Source organism: Aulostomus chinensis, chromosome 5, assembly GCF_037954235.1.
Source record: "Aulostomus chinensis isolate RoL2024-O1b breed Wild chromosome 5, RoL_Achi_v1.0, whole genome shotgun sequence".
Taxonomy (NCBI): domain Eukaryota; kingdom Metazoa; phylum Chordata; class Actinopteri; order Syngnathiformes; family Aulostomidae; genus Aulostomus; species Aulostomus chinensis.
In genome coordinates, this window is record NC_141324.1 from 10272364 (window position 1) to 10286477 (window position 14114).

The following is a 14114-nucleotide window of genomic DNA, read 5'->3' on the forward strand; positions in this document are numbered from 1 at the left end:
GTGTGTGTGTGTGTGTGTGTGTGTGTGTGTGTGTTACACTAAATGTAGTTACTTTGAGCCCATGAGATATAACTTGTTCATTTGTTTCATTAATTCATGACTACAAGACATAACTTGTTCAAAAATAGAAAGTAAAAAAATTATTGTAACAAAAAGTTTCACAAGGCCTAACATGGTGGACCAGTAACATGGTGGACCAGTAAAATGGTGGACCAGTAACATGGTGGGTCAGTAACATGGTGGGTCAGTAACATGGTGGACCAGTAACATGGTGGGGCAGTAACATGGTGAACCAGTAACACGGTGGACCGGTAAAATGGTGGACCAGTAACATGGTGGACCGGTAAAATGGTGGACCAGTAACATGGTGGACCGGTAAAATGGTGGACCAGTAACATGGTGAACCAGTAACACGGATAACCAGTAACATGGTGGTGCAGTAACATGGTGGTGAAGTAACATGGTGGTGCAGTAACATGGTGAACCAGTAACACGGATAACCAGTAACATGGTGGGGCAGTAACATGGTGAACCAGTAACACGGTGAGCCAGTAACACGGTGAACCAGTAACATGGTGGACCAGTAACATGGTGAACCAGTTACATGGTGGGGCAGTAACATGGTGAACCAGTAACATGGTGAGCCAGTAACACGGTGAACCAGTAACATCGTGAACCAGTAACATGATGGAACGGTTACATGGTGGACTAGTAAAATGAATGCACCCTAATTGGACCCCAAATTTCCCCTGTGCATCTCTGAATGCACTGGGACTCACTACTGGGACTCACCACTAGGACTCACTACTGGGACTCACCATTGGGACTCACCACTAGGACTCACTACTGGGACTCACCATTGGGACTCACTCCTGGGACTCACCACAAGGATTCACTCCCTGGCCTCACCATTGGGACTCACCACTAGGATTCACTCCTGGGACTCATTGCTGGGACTCACCACTAGGATTCACTACTGGGATTCACTACTGGGACTCACCACTGGAACTCACCACTAGGATTCACTACTGGGACTCACTCCTGGGACTCACCACTAGGATTCACTACTGGGACTCACTGCTGGGAGTCACCACTAGGATTCACTACTGGGACTCACTCCTGGGACTCACCACTAGGATTCACTACTGGGACTCACCGCTGGGAGTCACCACTAGGACTCACCACTGGGACTCACCGCTGGGAGTAACCACTAGGATTCACTACTGGGACTCACCACTAGGATTCACTACTGGGACTCACCGCTCGGACTCACCACTGGGACTCACTAATGGGACTCTCTTGTTTGCTGAGTAAATGTCTCGTTGGTGCCATGTGGTCTTTCACAGGTCCATAAACAGCTTGCATGTCCAGACGTCTCCACTCTGTTTGTCTTCATAAAAGTTCCCTCGAGCTGGGTGTGTTGGGGGGGGGGGGGGGGGCATTGTGGGCAAAGGGTCTATTTTGATCACAGGCACCAAAGGCTCTGGGTCTTTCATGTGTGCTAGGATGCACTGCTGTTGTTCAAAGCAGCCCCCCCCACACACACACACACACACACACTGATGTTCCCCCAGAGAGGATGCTCTCTCCTTCGTAGCGGTGATTACAGAGTGCAGGGCCCCATAACTCAGTCAATGAAAGATATTTTTAAGAAAACATACAGTTCGAGCAGTTTTAGGTGGAAAGAATGTAAATCTGTGTATTTAAAAGGAAGAAGGGGGGAAAAAATAACTTGGAAATCTGGAGCGATTCCATCCCAGTTCTTCCCCCTCCTCCCTTCCTCCCTCCCTCCCCCCTCCCCTCTGCTCGTTTTCTTTCTCCATCCTGTCTGGCTTCTAAGAAATGTGTTTCTCGTTGTCTGTCTCAACGCCTATAACTCTTAACACGCTTGGTCGGCATATTGTTTTGTGCTTGAAAAACCACTCAAAAAACAAAACATAACTCCATCATTTTTCCCCTAACAATGCTTGTTTTTCACACAGTCATACTGAAATTTAACCAAGAGCCAAATGAGAGAGACATAAAACGTCAATTTCCATACATGCAAGCACACTCAGAGTGACTGCCATACACTCAGAGGAGGATCAGCTCTGGTCTCTGTAGGGTCCTCCAGCACGCCCGGACCCTCCACGGCTCTGATAACTTAATTGTACATATAAATTAGGGTTTCTGGTCATTTGCACTCGGTCAAAGTCATTTGAAATACAGTACAAAGGTCATTAGAAGTTTAAATTAACAGAAAAACAATAAAAATCAGCATTGATTTGGCGTGATCAAATGTACATGGAACACGTAAGGAGATCCAGAGGTGAATACAAAGTCTAAATAAATCTACGTAGAACAGAATGTATTTTCCAGCTCCAGCAACTTTAGCGCAAGTCATGTACGGGTGTCTCCCTCAGACGTTTAACTTGGCGAGGTAGGAAGAGCTGTGTTTGGATCATGTGACGCTAAAGCTTATGAATGAAATCAACGCAGACCCAGTAATGAGGAAAACACTCACTTTCTGAATCACGCGGGCAGCATGAAGTTAGTAGCTGCAAAAAACTGCACTGGCAGTTTTCCTCCACCGTGTTATATGTTTGGTGGTTAAAGGCTTATGAATAGTCCTAAGTCCCTCTAGTATGCCTCTATAGTGATATACATATATGAAAAGAGCAACCCAGTCCATGTCTGTTACAGGAGGCAGTTCATATCACTACTGACAGTTGGTTCTCTCCATTGTTGTGGTTCTTTTCTGTAGGCTCAACCAGTTGCTGATGACATAACCAGTCATAGATGAAAGTCCGTGGGCCACCAGCTTCACCCCCGCACCAGCCAGGCTCCCAGGATCTCAGCCATCGATGGGTCGGATCATCATGCGGACCGACTTCATGGAGTAGAAGCCTCCACCGTAGTCCGCCCAGAAGATCCCGTCCTGGAATTTGCTTCGGTAGACGCCTCCATTGTACCACACGCCATTGAGATTGGCTTGGCCGCAAGCGTTGTACCACCAGCCTCCCTTGTGGAAGTGGGCACAGTTTCCTGTTGTGAGGTTAAAAACAAACAATGAACTTCAGTTCACTTCAGTACAAGAAGTGTGTGGTTTGCCTTGGAGGTGACGATTCAGGTATGTAAGAGCATCCCGCAGTCCGCTGAACGCTCATTTAAACTGAGGCAAAGACACCGTGTTCCACTGGAAAGACAGAACTAAACGATCCAGGCACCACTGATGCAAATACTCACAAGATCCAAAGACTGTCTGATCAGCCGTCCTTCATCGACCTTCGCAAACGTGACTTAATAACCCTCAACGCCGTGACAGATGGCCCCTCCTCTTCCTCTTCCCTCAGTTCAATATAGTCTCAAATTTAGCAGCATTTTTAAATGTTGTTCTCGTCCTCCTGTGTTGAAAGTCCTTGTTCTTTTCATCATATTTATCACCCTATAATCTTGTTTTATTTAGTCCACTTTTAGTTGCCAGTAAATTTGAGTGTTTCAGTCAGAAACCACGGACTATTTTACTTTTAGTCGATAAAAACTGGCCTTGACGTCTGTGTTGAGCCTTACAGTGAAACTCCTCTTAAAAGTGCATTTCACCTGTCGAGTGCTCACCAACAGAAGTCTTCAGCTCACAAATACGTTTGTCCCTCCTGTGTTACTTCCCAGAGGCTCCAGAATGCAGAAAGAGCCAGCCACATCCATTTAGATAGATAGCTTTATTGTTCTTGTAGCTACTGCATACAACGCAGCGCGGCTCCACACGCTGCAACATCAAACACAAGCCTCATTGATGAATTCAACTTGACTTACCTAGCTTGAAGCTAATGGAGACTGAAAAGAGTTCCCGGTTGCACTGACTGGTTCACTGAGGTGCCAAACCGGACGTGTTAAAGTTAGCAGGTCTTTATCTCCAGTCAAAGTGTCAGTGGATCACTGATCACACCTCTGGACCACACCAGACCCCCTGGAGAGGTGGTGAACGGACGTTTCTGGACAGTCTAGCTGCTGTTAGCTGTCTGTCTCCGTTAGCTTCAAGCTAAATCTACGTGGCTGCTTCTTCCTGCTGTCTGGAGTCACGAAGAAGTGATGCAGGAGGGAACAGCCTCTTAGTGAGCTGAGTACTACTATTACTGAGTACTTGAAAGGTAACAAAACACTTTTTGGGTGAAGAATTACTTTCTTGTTTTAGTCATTTGATTATTGTTGACTTTAATCTTGTTTTAGTTGACAAAATCTCAATAAGGGTTAGTCTCAGGTAAGACAAGCTAAGATAAGACTCTGTTTTAAAACCGCCTGAGCTACAGAATCTGAAGTTCTGGTTGATTAAATTCACACTACCAGTTTCTGTGACTTCCTCCTCTCAGGTTTGATGGTATTTTTTATGATCTGTTAGTATAAATCCTAACTTTTAGTGCATTGCAGTTTTTGAGATCACGATGTGAGTTTTGAACCTCAATATCTCAAAAGCACTTTAATAGCATATAGAACCATGTGATTCATTTGCTCTATAAACTCAACCAGGTAAATAGAGCATGCAGAGCAATAGTTGGTGATCACTATTCTATCAATAACTAGTTGCTGCATGGAGAGTATCAACACATCCTTAGAGACCCTCTGGAGAGGACAAGAACTCTGGCTCCACGTACCGGTGAAGGCATCCTTGTCTCGATCTAGGGTGGTGAACTGCTTGGCGTTGTGGCTGCTGAGCGAGTCCCCGGCGTTACCCCGGTAGGTTCCCAACCGCAGGCGGAAGCCTTCACTCTCCGGCTCCAGGTGGAAGCTGCTGTACTGAGCATACACCTTCTTGCCCATCCAGTCCTCCAGCTCCACCTGCAGCTTGTAGTCCGCCTGCCTCCCCAGCTTGTAGATGCCCTCCAGGCCCAGCCAGTACTCGCCGTCGATGTTGCCGAATCCATTCTGAGTCACAGGAAGATTAGAGGGAAGGTCACAGAGAGATGATAGACAGTAATGCCCTCTGCTTGTTTAGAAACATGAGAATTGTTTAAGAACATCAAACCTACTTGGAGCAGAACCCGTGAACATTGTTTTTGATGTCATGGTCTGTAGTTCTGACAAACTAAAAGGCCACAGCCCTGGTGAGAAGGAATCCCACCCTGTCATTGAACTTCCTCTGGAGAGACGTGATGTAAAACTCATACTGGAAAATAATCATCAGCGTGGCTCAGTGTTGAAACCCCAGAGAAGCCTTCGATCATGGCTAATGGTGGAACCGGCCTGGGCATCTGTGCCGAGGAACCACAAGCAATCTCCGTCTGGCCATGTGCCTCCAGAACCCTCACTGGTGGAGAAGGTTGAGGTCTGTGATTGTGGATTAGCTGAGGGAGCCAGCAGATGATGAATGATGGAGGGTTTCAGTCCTCCCGGGTGCTGTGTGTGTGTGTGTGTGTGTGTGTGTGTGTGTGTGTGTGTGTGTGTACATGTGGTGGCTTTGTGGGAGAGCAGGAGAAGCAAATCAATGCTGAGGAGAGCAATTTAGCCTCCACTTAAACATGCACAAGCCTGGCCGGCTGAATGGAACCGTGCACGGCCAAGTCTGCCAGCAGTGATATACTTTTCTCACACAGCTTTGATGAGAGGACCCATATGGCGCTACGCAGTAAGCCGACCAGCCATCCATCCAGAAAGGCACCGCAGCAGTTTGGGAAAGAAACCCTGTGGAACATACCTTTCCAGTGGGCCGTCTAATGTTTCATTCTGGAAATCTCAAACTAAATGACCTCAGATGAATAATGCTGCTGACAGGACATTAAATTTGACTGTAAGTAAAAACACAAGCACTGTGACCCGGGAAAGCCCCAAACACCTCAGAGGTTCCTGTGGACGGTTCTCTGGATGAGTGCTTTGCAAGAGTGGGTCAAGGGCAAGTGGCACTGTCGTTACCTTGTAGTTCTCCCAGTTCCTGAAGAAGTTAACTGATCCATCTTTCCGGCTCTGGATAACAGTCCAGCCCCCGTTATCCATGTCCTGCTCGCACCAGACCTGCAGCGGCCGCTCCATCTCATCAGGTTTGATCAGGTACATGCCGCTGGTGCTGTGTCCGGCCTCCTGAGCCTCCAGACAGTCTCTGAATGGACCTGGACGAAGCAGAGACCTTGCAGTAGTATTACATTTGAATATTCTGCTACAGTCATGATGGAGCATTTCAAAGTATTCCTGAGCTGCAATCACCCGTCGGATATTTGTGCATTCAGAAACTGATTTTTAGAATGTGTAAACAAAAGTTTTTTAAATTCGGGCAATTACAAGCTTATATGCTGCCACATTAACATCCATACATCCATCAGTTTTCCACTGCTTATCCGCAACCGGGGTTGCGGTGACAGTAGACCGAGGAATGAAAGCCAGACGTCTTTTTCCGCCCGGCAGCTCCTCCAAAGGACTCTGAGGCATTCCCATAATCCCTCTAGTGTGTTCTGGGTCTACCACAGGGCCTCTGAGCAGCTGGTTGTGCCCGGAATACCTCCTGCAGGAGGATGACACCCTCAAGACGCTCCAGCCAGCGCCAAGGAGCAGCAGCTCCATGCTGAGCTCCTCCTGGACAGTCACCATTTTCAAAATGTTCCTAACTATCTCAGTCTTCGTCTTGAATGGTATGTTCAGTGTCTCAGTTACAAGCTAATTGCACCTGAATACATTTGGACAACTCAAGCAGAATGTGATTTACAGCTGGGTCTTTCAAGCTGAAGAGTCATGTTGTCATCAGTGTGTCACCACGAGTGAGAATAGCTGTGTTTTCATTGGCTGTTTATATTTAAAGAGAATCCTCTTTGTGAAAGCCTCACACCAGTAGCTCAAAGCACAAGCACACAGTTGCAGTCCAGCTGCTGGTTGGAGCTCGTCATTTAATTGCACTGCTGTGTTGTCCCAGTATAAATGAAGCAGAACCATTCGTGATGGGAGACTTTCCGCATCCTGAGCGGTGGGAGGGTTAGATCCCTGTCCAGTTCAACTGTTCAGTGCAGTTAAGAACTCAACCAACTGAACCCGTGTCCTTGTCAGGCAGACCTCTTGAGAGAGAAGCAGAGACGGTTTGTCCCCTGGTCTGTCCAGATAGGTGTTGCTTTCACTGTAGTTTCAGTTCAAATTCCAGGTTAAATATGTAAGTGGCGGCTTTGCAGTAGGTTGAAGAGTATAAATGCCAGAGAAATTAAATTCCCAGACACATCATTTCTGTTTTGTAGTTCAACTGCAAAAAGTCAGATTTCAGATGCAATCAGGAGTTTAGATATATTTGGTATAGATACTATCCAGTTTTAGTCAAAGTAACAGACTAATTGAATTTGGTCAACTGTCATGTAAATACTGTGACAGAATGAAAACTTCTAGATTCATGCCACGATACGATAGCTAAGTGCTCTCTAAACAAACTATTACAGAAAAATGCACCAGGTAGTTTGACTGAGGCCAGCCGCCATGGCGACCACAGCTGTGAACATCCCCACACGAGTCCAGACGAGGGAGGAGAGAGCGATGGACAGGAGGTGAAACACATCTCTGTTCTATTATTGAGGGCAACATGAGCTGGAGGGTGATGGACGCGTCTGTGAAGGGTCCATGTGTTTCACATGGTTACATGAAGATTCTCCTGCGACCATCAAGAGCTGTTGGATTGAAATAAATCCTGGAGTGGAAAGAAAAGCTGCGACGAGCTTACCAACTTTAACAGATGTTCCTCTAGCTCAGAGATTGAGCCGATAGCCGCAGGGCTAACGCTACATCCATGCTACATATCCGCAGAGTTGTGGTAGTTTACGTCTTCTACCGGCTTTACCAGGGCCACCGGACTCCAGGCTGTGCAGCCCAGAACATTTCTGCTCGAGCCCTGATGACATCAATCGCATGACACCGGAGAAGCACTACTGTTTCTAGCTGCGTCCCCACATGGAGGGTAAAATATCTCTGGTATATCCTGCTGGGTAACAATGTCGTGTTGTGAGAAGTGTGAGCAGCCAAGTGGTGACAAATGTGAAGTCGTACGTGAATGCTCCTGCTGGCCACCTGCTGGCTCTACCAGTGAGGGCGGAGATGTGGGGTCCCAGTCTGTAACTCCACTAAATCTTACACATTGGTCCTTTAGTGACATCAGAAAAGAAACTGCTTTGCCTGAAGACGTCTAAGAGGGGCTGCACACGCTCCTGGTAGAGTGCATTGAAGGCAGACACGAGTAACACAAACACTGAAACTAAAAAGAGTTTGAGGTACAGTTTTAAAGTATGTTGTACAAATCTGTGCAGGCTAGTGTTGGCTAGTTAGCTTTTAGCACTACATGTTTATGTCGTATTACTTTTCTCTCTGTTTGGATAAGTTAGATGATATTTACGTTACTTATGTTGGAAAAAAATGTGTTTTTTTCAAATGTGAGAGTTTCCAGCCCCCCCGCGACCCTTAATGTAGGAATGGAGGACAGTGGATGGATGGATGTTAGAGTTTGGCCAGTAAAAGCCAAATTAGCTGTAGCTCAGGCTGCCCAGTGCTTGGTTCAACCAGCTGGACTGCTGGCTAACCGGCGTGGTTTGTATGAACCAAGTGTTCTGTTGCTCCTCTCAATTTAACATGTCCTTATTCTCTTCCTCAAAAGCCGAGGTATCTCGGTGGCTTAACAGGGACCTATGCAGTTATTGAAAAGGGAGTTTGGGGCCTGACGGTGGCATTTAGAGCAGATTAGATATTATTACACAATATTGAACGACTGATGAGGCAGTTAAGCCACTGTTGGCTCTGACAACCTGAGAGCCATGAGTTTACATGATGAGTCAATGCCTGGCAGAGGCAGAAATAGGAAAATTAAGATCACACAAGCCAACGGGGAAATAGGAAACACATTTATCTACGTCTCCACATGGTGACCCAGCACAGCAGAGGAGAATGGCTTCAATCAGCTCGACTGAATATTTACTGGCTTTCATTGAGGGCAAAATTCAAAATAGATATCTTGTTATCCCACTGTTGAGGAATCTGAGGTCTGCTTTTTATCAAGGTAATTCTCATTAAAGGACATGTTGGATTTTTCATGACAAGCACGTGTGCAGCAGTTAGAGTAACCTTCAGCCAGCTTGTACTATTATTCTCTTTATGCAGTATTTTATTAAGTACTTTATTAAGTATACCAGAAGAGGCCCTACTCTGTGGTTTGCAGCAGCCAATCATGCGAGCCTGGGTTTTGTCTGCAGTGCAGTGGAACAGTCGTGTAAAGGATCATGTTCATATACTGTGCCACTGAAATCCTACACACTTTATTATTCTTGGGTGAATGCAGTCGAAATGTGTCAGGAATTTCTGTTGATGAGCGAAATCATGCTGGTCAGGTTTTTCTTCCTTGGTCTTAAATCCCCAGCCTCAGCTCAGACATTACAACATTTTTATTTCCATACTGGCGTGTGCTGCTCTGTGGAGCCCAGAGCAGAGCTGCAGCTGAATGCGCAGATCTTTAACCTTTGAAAACGAGGCCACGGCCCACCTGCAGCTGCACTCAAAGTCCAGGCATATTATTTTGTTATGGTTGACTTGCAAAGTCGTGACTGCTCTACATTTTTGGGTTTCAGATTTTGCTGCATCAGTGAATAAGGTAATGAAAATGTTTAGGTCCTGGTAATCGGTGTGTTTGTGTAGCTCAGTCATGACTCCTGCACCCACCTTCGGCACTGAAGTTTCTCTGTGGAGGTTTCTGGACTTCTAGGGTGCCACTTGTAGGGGACGGCCCAGAGCGAGAGCCTCTTTCCCGGGCAAATCTGGAATTGTCCCTCTGGATCTCGTTGGTGATACGTGGCACGTTAACAGGAATATTTTCAGGCACCACCTGCACCAGAGGAGGGCCAAGTGGAGGTGGCTGTTCGTGCCTGCTGTTCTCGTACACCTGCATGCAGCGCTCTTCCAGTGCCCCGATCACCACTGATTGATTGTTCACCATTGCTGAGAGGGCAGCATACTTGGCCTCCAGCTCCCTGTACCGGGATGCCAGACGCAGCGACTCGGTGGTGGCATTAAGGATGCGTGTTTCCAGCTGCGCCAGCTCCAGCGAGTTGTCCCTCTTCCTGATGATTTCATGCAGCAGCTGCATGTAGAGCTGGGTCACCCTGGAGTTCATGTTCCTGCTCTCCTTCCTTAACAGCTTCATCTCGTTCACCAAGTTACCGTCCACGTCCACCACCAGCTTCAGGGTCTCCATCTCCCGGCGCTGCCTTGACAGAAGGTCACGCACCGCAGCCACATCAAGGCGTGTCACACGATCTTTATCGGTTGCAGGACCTCGGGCTGCACAAATTGGACCAGTGATCTTCTGCTCAGGGACCAGGAAGGTGTAGGAGCACTTCTTGTTGTCTCCATTGGCCTCTGGTGCCCTTCGTATCCGGGACAGGATGGGGTGCTTGGTAATAGCGTCACTGTTGCTCCAGAGGGACAAACCAAACAAAGTAAACAGGCTCCACATTCCAGGTCCCATGGTTCCTTTTTGAGTTATCACCAAACACTCAAGAGGTCTGTTGAAAAGAAAGTAAAAACATTTAGAAGAGTGGTTCCAGCTCCTGCTATGCAACCCCTCTCCCTGCACAGGTGGCCCTGGCGCCACCAGGGGCTAGGCTAGTCCTGCTAATGTTAGCACTAACTGTCAGGCACAGAACTGGAAGCCCTGGAGCTGATGGTTTTGAATCCGCATCCCCTGCTACTCTCATGCGTTTGGCATACTGGGTGCTAAACAGCACTTTTTCCAACCTGCAGACCTCCCTAGATACATTTCAGTCAAATTGCTTCAGTCTGTGTGAAATGATAAAACGAAGTTAAGATCATCTAGATACACAACTTTGATGGAAATCTGAGCATATTTATTGAATTCATTGGTTATTTTATTCGAGGGGTGAGTACTGGGCTCCTGCAGATGATGATCGAGGCCTATTTTTGATGGGTGAGAAAATAACGTGTGAACACGTGTTCATATTCTGTCTCCAGGGATCCTCCCTGGTGGACTTAGCAGTGCATTTCTAATCTGATTTTTAACACAAAAGATACAGACTAATTCTGGATTCATCTTTTAGTTTGAGCTCAAGGCTATTTTTGCTGGCACTCCTCTGGCCCAGTGAACCAGGCCCCAGGTCTGGACTGCTTCATGAGGGACGTGACCAGGGAAGCTGGTTCCACATGTCAAGTTGTCCAAACAGAGATGCCCCTGGTGAAGTGTGGTGGAGAGAACAGTGCCACCCAGCAGCTGCAGTCTCACACACTCAATATATCTGGGACCTGGTTTTCCTGTAGACCTCCTGGTTCAGATCCTCCATGAACCTCCCATACAGCCTTCCAGTGCACCTGCGCTGCTCAGTGATGGGAACTAATGTGCTGGCATAAAATCTCTATGCAGTATTTCATTAACAGGATATGCAGAATAGTGCAGTAGTAAGAAATTCAGAAGGTGGCAATCACTGAGCCTCACTGTCAAAGCTGCTTGGCCGGTACAAAATGCTAAATCCGAATTTTGGTGAGCAATAAAAGAAATTGATGTGTTCTAGCAGCGGTGGGGTGAGCAGGAATTCCTGACGGATGAGTTATGTTTTCTGGAGTTGGTTTTTGGAAGGACAGTACGTGTTGTGTTCGTATCGGGTTTGACAGCAGATCGAAAGGCGCAGGAGTGTGTGACGTTCAAAAATGCATGCTAAGTGATAGATCCCGCCTCCCACCTTCTCCAGTAGCCGGGGCTTGGCTCTGCTACTGGGCTAATGGGGAGCCAACTTTGAGCTGATTTTGGCTGAAGGGCCGCATCCAGCCAGAAGGCAGTCTGGTGGATGTGGCCAAGAAGGTTAAGTAACCTTCATCTGACAGGCACACAATATGACACATTTAATGACGGCGCTCACAGAAACAAATCCACGGAGGATTTTTGTAGTTGCCAAGAAGAAGAAATAAATGAGTCCAGAGGAGAGACAGCAGAAGAATCATTTCTGTGGTCTCTTCCCGAGCGCTGAGGAGTCCTGACCACATTTCATGGGACCGATCCCAAATCATTACCTAAGCTCAGACTGCTGCTAAGGCGGAATAATAATACTCTTTTCTCAGTGTCGAAGGAAAAACTTGAGTGCCAATTGCTTATTAACAGAAAAAAAAGTGGTTAAGAATGATTAAACACGGACTTACAGGCTCGCTGAGGCTGGTGCTGTAGTCGTCAGTTCTGTCCTGAATTAGAACCCCAGGAACAGACCCTTCAAGTAAAGTGGGTCATGTGTCAGAGCTCAGAAACACCTTGGCACTGTCAGTCAGTTGTTATTACCCAGAGAGACTTTTCCTGTGTTTCTGTAATCACAGGTCCTCCCCTCAATACCACGGCCTCGGCTGCTGGCTCGTCCGCACGTCTCCAGACCCACAATATGAATCTCACACCGGCTCGGGCCTGACAGGGATGACAGTGTTTACGCAGAGCCTCGTTCGCCACGGCTGCGGATCTCATCGGCACTCACTCGCTGTCATTCACACCCTGCTGGTTTTCATCAAATCAGCCACAGCAGCCTTCTTTTTGTTGACTTATTAAAATGGTATTTTCTTCTCTGCTGACTGGATGCAGACGGCTAATTTATATTAATGCAGTCATCGCTGACAGGTCAAACTTGGCGGTGGTTGCAGGAAGAGCTGGAAGACACTGACACATTGTTGCGCTCTGGCGTCTGAATGCTAGATTTTGTAACATTTTCAAAGCGCCTGGGAGTCCCAGGCAACTTTCCCCTACATGATTCCCCCAATTTCACTCCAACTTTACTTCAGCATGCAGCGTAAACATCCTGGCGATCAGAAGAACCCATTTTCCCTCCTCAAACTGTGCTGTGGTTTTGTTGTGGGGCCAGCAGATTCTTAGAACTGGGCCCCTGATTAGGCCCCTGACGGTGCCCCTGATTAGGTCTGTCCGCGAGGGGACAGCACGATCAGGAGGTTCACATCAGAAGCGCAGAAGTAAACGCAGGAAAGCTTTAATTCCAGCATGTTACTGTTCCCCCACAACCATTTACCAAGAGCCTGAAGGTCTAGCAAACACACTACCACACTAACGCACTGGAGGGAATGACGTGTAGCATTGGTTTCCTTGTCAAAAAAAGGGAAGTCCTCTTCTTACCTGTAGTTTGTCGGTGTGTGGTCCAGGGGGTGCAGGTACAGAAGATCCTCAGATGTGTGTCCTCAGTGTCATGCTCTCCATTCTCCTGGCCTGTGTCCCTCCGTCTCTCAGGCTCCCTCAGGCTGTGCTCTCATGGAGAGTGGAAGCCGGCGCACAGCTGTGGCATTGCAAGCAGCGGTCGGTAGGAGAACAGTGGAGGGTGGTCCATACGCAGGGAGAAAGAGGCCGATGGTGAGACTTTCTCTCGTTGTTTGAGGAGAGGAGGCCTGGCCCGGCCCCCCTCCGCTGATGTCATGACATGAACAACCAGACTCCTCCTGACAGAAGAGTTCACCATAGCCGAGAAAGTAAATGAACATTTGCTGTGAGTCTTTTAAGGTCTTGTTCACAAGATTAGTTTGCCGTTGCTGCTCATAAACACTCTGTCACCCAGTCACACACTCTCCTCTCAGGCTCCAGCCTGACAAATCTGTTCCCCATCAGCTCTGATCGAATGGCTCCCCAGTATCCAGTAGCTTTACCAGTATAATAGACGGTCTGTTGTGCATGTGAGCGTTTCTCTTGTGTTTTCTCTTTATCTGGGATGTGTGTGTCTTCTGTGGCACTCCAAGAGCTTTTGGCAGCTGTGTTTATTTGGGTATGAGGACAATGTGCTGATGGTTTTCATGGACTAAAGAGAAAAACATAGCCTTGAGCTGAATGTTTTGAAATGAAGAGGAAGCACAAGCTTTGATGCATGGAGCTTCTCTGCGTGGGGAGATGCCGTGTTTTTCTTTTGTTAATCATAGACAGGACATTTGTATTCTAGGAGTGTGTGTGTGTGTGTGTGTGTGTGTACTTGCCTGTGACCCATATATGGATGAGACCATATGTTAGTGAGTGTGATTGAAAGTGTGTATCTCTGCGTTGGCAGGTAGTATATAATAGAGGCTGTTTAATTTACATGAATTATATGTGGAGGAACATGTGTCTGGGCGGGAACTGGAAGCTGAAAAAACACATATTTGTGCTAATTCAAGCCATGTCT

At 47.2% G+C, this 14114-nt stretch overlaps 1 protein-coding gene across 3 annotated transcripts; it reads right to left on the reverse strand.

The window, feature by feature from the left end:
- Positions 1 to 1797: 1797 nt before the first annotated feature.
- On the reverse strand, positions 1798 to 13563 carry angptl1b (angiopoietin-like 1b). Of its 3 annotated transcripts, XM_086204844.1 has the most exons (7): positions 13088 to 13563; positions 12254 to 12373; positions 12121 to 12185; positions 9637 to 10478; positions 5884 to 6077; positions 4629 to 4899; positions 1798 to 3024 (listed from the first exon to the last, which is right to left on the reverse strand). In XM_086204844.1, the coding sequence occupies exons 4-7, from the start codon at positions 10439 to 10441 to the stop codon at positions 2834 to 2836; spliced, it is 1461 nt and encodes a 486-aa protein (XP_086060970.1). In that variant the 5' UTR covers positions 10442 to 10478; positions 12121 to 12185; positions 12254 to 12373; positions 13088 to 13563; the 3' UTR covers positions 1798 to 2833. The 3 variants fall into 3 exon arrangements, with proteins under 3 accessions (XP_086060970.1, XP_086060971.1, XP_086060969.1); XM_086204845.1 differs by lacking the exon at positions 12254 to 12373; XM_086204843.1 differs by lacking the exons at positions 12121 to 12185; positions 12254 to 12373 and having other exon boundaries at positions 13088 to 13562.
- Positions 13564 to 14114: the final 551 nt, after the last annotated feature.

What these genes read in the sequence shown, in the direction of transcription:
- angptl1b (XM_086204845.1), bottom strand. Translation starts at nt 10,441, where the DNA reads ATGGGACCTGGAATGTGGAGCCTGTTTACTTTGTTTGGTTTGTCCCTC. An exon ending in GAGAAACTTCAGTGCCGAAG is followed by an intron (nt 6,078 to 9,636) that starts GTGGGTGCAGGA and finishes TGCTTCGTCCAG; the next exon opens with GTCCATTCAGAGACTGTCTG. An exon ending in GGAACTGGGAGAACTACAAG is followed by an intron (nt 4,900 to 5,883) that starts GTAACGACAGTG and finishes CCTGTGACTCAG; the next exon opens with AATGGATTCGGCAACATCGA.